General features: G+C 36.1%; 1 protein-coding gene across 1 annotated transcript; it reads right to left on the reverse strand.

The window, feature by feature from the left end:
* Nucleotides 1-9,055: 9,055 nt before the first annotated feature.
* LOC134805335 (prefoldin subunit 1) lies at nucleotides 9,056-9,778 on the reverse strand. Its single transcript, XM_063778666.1, has 2 exons — nucleotides 9,149-9,778; nucleotides 9,056-9,115 (listed from the first exon to the last, which is right to left on the reverse strand). The coding sequence occupies exon 1, from the start codon at nucleotides 9,683-9,685 to the stop codon at nucleotides 9,302-9,304; it is 384 nt and encodes a 127-aa protein (XP_063634736.1). The 5' UTR covers nucleotides 9,686-9,778; the 3' UTR covers nucleotides 9,056-9,115; nucleotides 9,149-9,301.
* Between the last annotated feature and the right edge of the window lie 46 nt (nucleotides 9,779-9,824).

Below are 9,824 nucleotides of genomic sequence, written 5' to 3' on the forward strand. Positions count from 1 at the left end.
ACATATATTTAAACGCCCAAATAGTGGAAATGGTATTGTATGTTATATTTATTGTAAGTTACTCATAAATCGCTTTCATTTAATACCTCACATGGTATGTTTTCAGTGAAAAAAAAGGTATTTTAGAAGTTTCCCATAACAGTAAATTATACTGTTATTCAAATTGATATTTATTTATTTATTTTATGAAATAGGAGGCAAACGAGCAGACGGATCACCTGATGGTAAGCGATTACCGCCGCCCATGGACACCCGCAACACCAGAAGGGTTGCAAGCGCGTTGCCGGCCTTTAAGATGGGAGTACGCTCTTTTCTTGAAGGTTTGAAGGTCGTATCGGTCGGTGATGTACCTATTTCTCTTATTTTGTAATATTTCTGGCTAATTATTTTTGAACATTATATAGAGGATATTCACAGTCACTTGGTATGTATTTTAGAATAATCCATTCAGTAGTTCTCAATGTAGAGCAGTTCATAATCAACTCTGCTTTTTGTAATTTTTGCATGTTTTCGGTCGGCCTAAAGCAAAGGGGGTGACAGAAAAGACAATTTTTTTTTGACCAAATGTGCAAAATATATAGGCATCGTAAAAGACTTAGAAAAAAATCAATCAAAACGCTAAAATAAGCATGTTTTGTATGAAAAACTTTTCTCTAAAATCGAAAATGGCCAAGACATTTGACCCGAAAGTTAGGAACCTGAAAATCTAGTACAGTAAAAATTTCGATGAATGTTGGGTCATTATAACATCTATTTTTTATTGTGTTATCGTAGAGAATACGCTAAACTAAGCATGTTTTGTAGGAATAACTTATCGCTAAAATCATAAATGGTGCTTGCTGATGCTTATTTTAGCGTATTTTCTAGGATAACATCATGAAAAATAGATGTCATAATAACATCACTCTGATGAATTTTTTTCTAAGTGCTGCACCCCCTTTGCTTTAGTCCAACCCGGTATAAACCTATAAACCTTTTCGGTCCTACGAAAATCGTAAATAAGGTTTATGTACGAATTGGCCTCTCCTCTAAAAAGCGGTTTTGTGACATATTTTCAACGATTTTCACAAGTCTACAAAAGGTTCGGTTTCGGTTTCGGCCGAAACTGGGGCCAAAGCCGAACCTTCGGTTTCGGCAAACAAACATGTTTCGGTCGGACACTACTCGGAATAGTAGGAGATCCCACATATGGTCGACCTTCACCAATCTGTCTGACGGATGAAACTATGAAAATATGAAAGAAAATATGTTCCAGAACATAAATAAATAGGGTTGCCTAAAGAAATATGGTCAAGCCTTTTTTTAATAAATTTTTGAAAAAAAATATTTTTACGGCAAATTTCACCGATTTGTCTGACGAACGAAATAAGTTTCAATGGAAAGTATACAACATAAATCAACTAGGTTGCCTATTTTTTTCCGGTCACTATTATGTGGTTGCCGTGTTTTTAAAGAGGTGATTTTATATGGATAATTGCACTCATCTGTCTGACGCTTGAATTATACATGAAAATGATGGTAATTTTATTGCAAATACAATGGTATAGGGTTGCCTGCGAAAATCCGGTCACAAATAAGGGTTGCCAGGCTTTTAATTAAAATAAGAAGGGAAGACTTTTAGCGATAACTCATAAACGGCTTAACTGATCAAGTATGTTTTAATTTTATTTGATCGAGTTTTTTATGGTCTAAGATCCCACGATCCCGTTTCTATGGTCGACCTTCACCAATCTGTCTGACGGATGAAACTATGAAAATATGAAAGAAAATATGTTCCTGAACATAAAAAAATAGGGTTGCCTAAAGAAATCCGGTCAAGGCTATTTTAATAAAATTTTGAAAAAAAAAATTTTTCTTCAAATTTCACCGATTTGTCTGACAAACGAAATAAGTTCCAATGGAAAGTATAGAACTTGTACAACATAAATCAACTAGGTTGCCTATCTTTTTCCGTTCACTATTATGTGGTTGCCATGTTTAAACAGGTGCGTTTTTATCGATAATTGCACTCATCTGTCTGACGCTTGAATTATACATCAAAATGTTGGTAATTTTATTGCGAATACAGTGGCATAGGGTTGCCTGCGAAAATCCGGTCACAAATAAGGGTTGCCAGGCTTTTAAGTAAAATAAGAAGGGAAGACTTTTACCGATAACTCATAAACGGCTTAACCTATCAAGTTTGTTTTAATTTTGTTTGAATTAGTTTTTTAAGCACTATTTTTATGATTTTTTTCATATTTTTTGGATCAATGGTTCAAAAGTTAGAAGGAATACCCGTATTTTGTTCTTTCTAAATTTTTATTTCCAAAACGGTTACCTTTATCAAAAAATATTGTTTGCAGACCCTATTTATTTTTGAAGACCTATCCAACGACACCCCACACTGTAGGCTTAAAACGGTACAAAAAATATCACGTACATTTAGATTCTTTCAAAGCGTTTATTTCCGAAAACATTCACTTAATCTAAAAATGTTATTCTAAGGCCCCTATTTATTTTAAAAGACCTTGACCGGATTTCTTTAGGCAACCCTATTTTTTTATGTTCAGGAACATATTTTCTTTCATATTTTCATAGTTTTATCCGTCAGACAGATTGGTGAAGGTCCGATGTATGGGGGATCTCCTACTATTACGCACTATTTTCATGATTTTTTCCATATTTTTTGGACAGATGGGTCAAAAGTTAGAAGGAAAAAACTATTTTTTTCTTTCTAAACGATTATTTACGAAATGATTCACTTTATCAAGAAATGTTGTTTAAAGACCCCTATTTATTTTAAAAGGCCTATCCAACGACACCATACACTATAAGGTTGAAACGATACAAAAATTGTCACACACATTTTGTTTCTTTCCGAAAATATTCACTTTATCCAAAAAAGGTTCTTCTAAAACCCCTATTCATTTTGAAAGATCTTTCCAACAACATCCCACAATATAGGGTTGACACGAAAAAGAAAATCCTCACATACATTTTGTTTCTTTCGAGGCGATTATTTCCTAAAATATTCACTTTATCAAAAAATGTTTTGTCAAAAACCGTATTTATTTCAAAAGACCTATCCAACGACATGTCACACTCTAGGGTTGAAGCGAAAAAAATGGTCACATACATTTTTTTTTTGTTTTTTTTTCGTTTGACCTGAGTTACCTATGTTGTAAGATGTCATTTGATATGAGTTTTAAAATAAGTAGGGTTCTTCAGAAAAACATTTTCTGATAAAGTGAATATTTTAGGAAATAATCGCCTCGAAAGAAACAAAATGTACGTGAGGATTTATTTTTCGTGTCAACCCTATGGTGTGGGATGTTGTTGGAAAGGTCTTTTAAAATGAATAGGGGTTTTAGCAGAACATTTCTTGATAAAGTGAACATTTTCGGAAATAATCGCTTTGGAAGAAACAAAATATGTGTGACAATTTTTTTATCGTTTCAACCTTATAGTGTGGGGTGTCGTTGGATAGGCTATTCATAATAAATAGGGGTATTTAAACAACATTTCTTGATAAAATCATTTCGGAAATAATCGTATGGAAAGAAAAAAAAAGGTTTTTCCTTCTAACTCTGAACCATCTGTCCAAAAAATATAGAAAAAATCATAAATATAGTGCTTAAAAAACTCAATCAATTAAAATTAAAACAAACTTGATCAATTAAGCCGTTTATGAGTTATCGCTAAAAGTCTTCCCTTCTTATTTTAATTAAAAGCCTGGCAACCCTTATTTGTGACCGGATTTTCGCAGGCAACCCTATGCCATTGTATTTGCAATAAAATTAATATAATTTTGATGTATAATTCAAGCGTCAGACAGATGAGTGCAATTATCGATATAAAATCACCTCTTTAAACACGGCAACCACACAATAGTGACCGGAAAAAGATAGGCAACCTAGTTGATTTATGTTGTACAAGTTGTATACTTTCCATTGAAACTTATTTAGTTCGTCAGACAAATCGGTGAAATTTGCCGAAAAAAAAATATTTTAAAAAATTTATTAAAAATAGCCTTGACCATATTTCTTTAGGCAACCCTATTTATTTATGTTCTGGAACATATTTTCTTTCATATTTTCATAGTTTCATCCGTCAGACAGATTGATGAAGGTCGACCATATATGTGGGATCTCCTACTAGAACCCGTCATCGGTCATCGTGTACGTCGGGAGGAGCAAATCCTTTTTACAAGCTTTTATTTAGTTTCACCTGACCGTTGTCTGTCTGTCTGTAATCAAATCTTGCAAGTAAAATTTGATCCACTTAACGGTTTTCGATTGAGCTGAAATTTTGCATGCATGACAATGCAATATTATGGTACCATCGAGCTGATCTGATGATGGAGACAGGAGGTGGCCATAGGAACTCTGTGATGAAACAGCGCAACCTAACTGTGTTAGGGGTTTTTAGAATTGTCTCGGATTTAGTTGTCTGTCGTAAGAAAAGTACAGTTAGCGATAAAAGCTTGTACCAAAAATGTAATTTTTGGCAAAATCTTTTAATTTCGGTTTTATCATGGTTTTGTTCGTTAAACCTTTATTTTAAAACCGGTTTTTAATAGAGATGCACCGGATATTAGAGATGCAACGGATAGTTGTTTGGCCGGATACCGGATATTCGGCTTGACCTTCGGCCGAATATTCGGTATCCGGCCGGCGGAACTATACCTACATTTCGGTTTTCAGGTGCGCATTCTGCAGGTTTTGACCTGTTTCGTAGTGAACGTTAGCGCGGAATCATTTATAGCAGCGGTCGGCAACCTTTTTTTGCGTAGTTTTAGTAGCGTAGTTAACTATGAGTAAGTTGACGCGGGCCGCACTTTGTTAATATTTATGACTTTATCAGACATTGTCGTTTCTCAATATTACATAGCCAGAGAGGCTCGCAGGCCGCAAGTGACAGTTTCACGAGCCGCATGCGGCCCGCGGGCCGCAGGTTGCCGACCGCCGATTTATAGGTTCGAAATGAGTGCGCGTGCAAGTGGATGTTTAAATTGTTTTAAAATAATAAACGAGTACGATTATGACCGTGACTGTTTCTTATTCCATCCAATTTTGTTTACTTACTCCGAAATCAAGCAATGTTACTATCCGGTATCCGGCCGGATAGTAGGCCACTATCCGGCCGATTGTTAAATTAACGGCCGGATACCGGAGGATAACCGAATATCCGGTGTATCGCTACCGGATATTCGGTTACTATCCGGTATCCGGCCGGATAGTGACGTACTATCCGGCAGGATATAAAAATGGGTACCATAGTAACTGCATGATTTCGGAGTAAACAACTGGGATTTAAGAAACAATCACGGTCATAATCGTACGCGTTTATTATTTTAAAACAATTTAAACATTCCACTCACTTGGCCGCGCACTGACGCACTCATTTCGAACCTAACCTAAATGAGTCCGTGCGAACGTTCACTACGAAACTAGTCAAAACCTGCACAATGCGCACCCGAAAAAATTATAATGTATGTATAGTTCCGCCAGCCGGATACCGAATAATCGGCCGATGGTGAGGCCGAACATCCGGTATCCGGCCAAACAACTATCCGTTGCATCTCAAGTTTTTAACGCTTTGAACGCCACGCTTATCGTGTGCGGCGCGTGATCGTGAACCTTGTCGGAATGCACGAAGGTTGATATTATTAACAGGACATTTTCATAAAGTTCTTGTCAGATTAACCGGTTCAGAACAATAAAAACCGGTTAACCCATTCAGGGCCAGCCACTCAGCTTATGGGTCATGCTCTAACAGTTCCGCAGGGCCAGTGGCTCACATGTGAGTCCTGAATAAATTCTGATTTAAACATAAACGAAACGTAATTTGACGTAATAACGTAAGTGTCATATAAGCTAACAACCATTTCTATAAGGTATATTAGGATAAAAAATTATAAACACATTTTTTTAAGTATATGAAAACAGGGTCTAGAATATTCAAGTTTGGTTTACTATCAGTGCAATATAGTAAATATACTGAAATTCTAGATACATATGCGATGCAAATAAACAGAAAAATCATTTTTTTTTAAATACCAAAAAAAAATATATATTTCAGAAGTTATTGACATGGCTCAAGGTATGGGTCACCGTGGCCTGGCACTACTTGTAAAAACTACAAATGTTTCCGTAGCAGGCTAAAATAAACTTTATTGGCTGGGTTTAAAGCTTATTTCATGTTGAAGCTGTTTGATATTGTACCATTTTACAACCGATTACTGTTTGGATGATGGCAAGCAACATTTTGTAGGAACCAAACCGTAGTATAATAATATTTTGTTTTGTATGAGGGGTAAGGCAACGAGGATTTTCTCCCACTGTACTTTTATGTCATAATATTTGGTGATCGTTGTAATTACCTACTAACAATGATGTTAAGATTAATATGTATGTATTACAAATAGTGTGTGACAAATATTTAGAAGATTTTTAAAACATCGTGGTTTCTACGGCAGATCAGAAAGTAAGTAGGTACTATAATACATTTTAAGTTCTTATATAATGGCGTATACCAAAACAAAGATAATGACCGACCAGGTGTAAGCTTATCGGACACACTTGGACAATAAACAAGGAATGTAGTAGTAGTAGTAGTAATCACTTTATTGTACACAACACAGGTTTACATAATATTTACAGAAATAAAGGTACAAAGGCGAACTTATCCCTGTAAGGGATCTCTTCCAGCTAACCTTCGACTTCCAGCTAACCTTCGAATGGAATGCATCCGAGCGGCGGTATTATCTTTCATGTGGTATTTGTCACAAGACTTCAAGAAGTGATTCATCCCATCCCCCCTATTAGTGATGTATTTTGGAGTAACATGGGAAATATTATTTAGTCACAATTTATTCGTTGGCGACTTTATACGTTTAACTTAACACTTGCACAGGGTGGGCTATCAAAATTGCTACCAACTTAGCTTGGTCAGACATTAAAAGCTTGTAGAAAGTAAAAATGTTCATTTCTCCTACAAACTGCAATAATTAGTTTTTTTTGATAGGCATTAAAAAAAGGTGGGTAGTAAAAATGCTGCATAATGCTGTTCAACTGGCCGGCTTCACAAGCGGCAATTTATTTACCGTGCGCGCCAGGCTCGAGACCCATAAGCTAAGTCATACGTTTTAGCTAAAAACGGTTTGTATTGAGGTTTGTATGGTGGCCCGGCGTATTGAGTACGCTCGGCGGTTCATGGCCATGAATCGGTTAATTCCTACGCACGCATACTCCGGTGTTTACGCGGCACACGTTCGCGTTCTTGTGAAAGTTCGGAGTAAAACCTAAATAATCCGCTATCGACCGCTATATTTTATAAGCCAGTTCCCGAGCCTTGATATATACTTTTGGCTCCTTTCTCCTCTGTAATGAGACGAAAAATGTACCTAAACAAAAAACATACCTATCATTGACGTCGACTATACTCCTATGTATACATGTAAACCAGATCCCATCAAAAACACTGGGAATACGGGAGTTCTTATGAGTCCTCGTTTCCTTTGTGATGTTGCGGTATCTGCATCTGCAGAGCTTGTATAGTTTCTCCCTTTTAGACCTTCAAGAAAAGTCTGCTGCGATTTTAATAGCCCACGCAGTGCAAGTGTTATTTATACGTCATAATTTCATAGAAGTTTGACGTTTAAAATAACACTTGCACTAAGTGAGGGAATTTCAGCATTAGAAGTGTTTCAACATCTTACGTTACGAAATTAATGTTGGCAAAAAACTTTGAGATCATAACAAAAAAATTGTCATGGACATTGTTTCAAATATTGGGCAAACCTTGAAGTGTTTTTGGGCTTGCATTGCATCCTGAGTATGATGTAGATTGTAGTGAATCCTTTACCATAGCGTTTTCACGGAAACGCACGAACGTGTAAATGCTATTTCAGTCAGTCTCAGTACAAAAAGTGAGGTTGATTGACAAATACGAAAGTTTCCGAGAAAATACAATGGCAAAGGATTGTTTACTAAATCTCGTAACATTGCGGGTATCACGACTTTACATTAGTAAAATGAAACAAACAGGGTGGTTTAAAATGTTTCATATCAGTTGCATGCAGTCAAGCTTTTAACAAGTCTGTAGTTAACCATAGTAACTGGGGATGTACCGACTAGTCGGGAAAGCCGACTATCCGGCCACATTTGTAGTCGGCGATTAGTCGGCAAAAATGGCCGATTAGTCGGCACTTTATTAGTGAAAGAATACCATATGTTTTATGTTTATTTTACTAAAATACGTATTCTGGATGCATACGAAAACTTTTGTTCATATAAATAATTGACCGTTTGATCGTTATCATATGTTGGTGGGCTGGTGTTTTCCTCTACAGGTCGATCTCAACTGATTCTCGTGTAATTTCATGTGCAAGTTCGATAGTTAATTTTTATAATTATTATTCAGTTTTTGTTTTTTTTTAAATGGTGGAGCCATGATGAGGAACTATTAATGTTATTGCAAAATTTAGAGACTTAGACAGGGCACGTTGCTCGTAAAGACGCCGACCACAGGGTGAAGGTTCTTAACTGGCGACTACGTACGGGAAATAGAGCCTTGGAAATACCTCCTACAAGCTGTACTGACGGTCTGCTCAGGATCGTAAAATAAAATAACTAAAGACAGAAATTGAACGAGGATTCTTGTGATAGGTCTTTGAACCTTTAGAGAACACCTTTTAGCCAAGCTAATATGATGAATGGCGCAACCAAAGGAGCAAAACTATTGTTTTTCACCTGAACTTATACGAAATTAATGATCTGGCCGACTAGCCGACTAGTCGGCCGACTAATCGGCCATTCGAGCGCCGATTACTTGGCTAGTCGGCCAAATCAATAGTCGGTACATCACTAATAGTAACTTATACCTTATATCAAACTCCTCAGTTAAATGGGTAGACTGACTTAGATATCAGCAATGGCATAGGTATGAAATGTTAAGAACTAGAGTCTGTGCGGAAAGAGAAGGGTCATGGAATATAAGGGAACCAATACATTCTTTGACTCTTCTCATTCCGAACAGACTTTATGAATTATGGGTAAAAGTAAAAAAAAAAAAGTTATTATAATTTTAATAAAACTTGGTACAAAGCAAGCATAATTTGTTACAATAAATTCTTGAATTTGTCTCATCTCTAATACAATGCAACACTGTTGAAGTGCTTAATACATGTAAGTAGCTAAAAATCTTTGAGTTCATTACTATTATACGTTTTTTTCTCTAACCTTGTGAATAAAATTAATGAGATGCTTTTTGTGGGCTTTATAATAGAAATGAAGCCACAGTACAAAAACAAAACTTGTTATGATTTTATTTCACTCTGTTCCTTCCTCTGTTGTACCATTTCCCTGATATTGTCTTCACTTTCTTTCAAGTTTTTTTCCAGATACTGCTTATTGTTCTCCAATTCTTTAGTACGCGTTTTCACTTGCGCCTCTCGGTTTTTCAAATTGGCTTTAACTTCTTCAAAGTCAGTAAGTAAGAACATTCGGCCCACGGACTCATAGGTCTTCGTATCAGGAGGCATGGTACTGATTTCACGTTGAGTTATGTCTACGTGCTGCAAGATGCGGTTCAATACACTAATTTGGGAGTCTATCACCTGTATTTTCTTGCTAGTTTCAACCATTTTGACTTGTAATTCAACAAATGCTTTTTTTAGCTCTAAATCTACAGGTTTAGCCATGGTGATCTTTTCGTTTATTACTTTTTTGCGTTTCTTCTAGGTTATTGTGATATTGAGTGACTCAACCCAACCCAATCTGACAAGCTCCGTCGGTTTGGTTGACTTTTTAATAATCATAGATTACAAACCTTTACACAGT

This window comes from Cydia splendana, chromosome Z, assembly GCF_910591565.1.
Source record: "Cydia splendana chromosome Z, ilCydSple1.2, whole genome shotgun sequence".
In the NCBI taxonomy this organism is placed as follows: Eukaryota; Metazoa; Arthropoda; class Insecta; order Lepidoptera; family Tortricidae; genus Cydia; species Cydia splendana.

Coding starts and splice junctions, on each gene's coding strand:
- LOC134805335 (XM_063778666.1), bottom strand. CDS start 9,685: ATGGCTAAACCTGTAGATTTAGAGCTAAAAAAAGCATTTGTTGAATTA.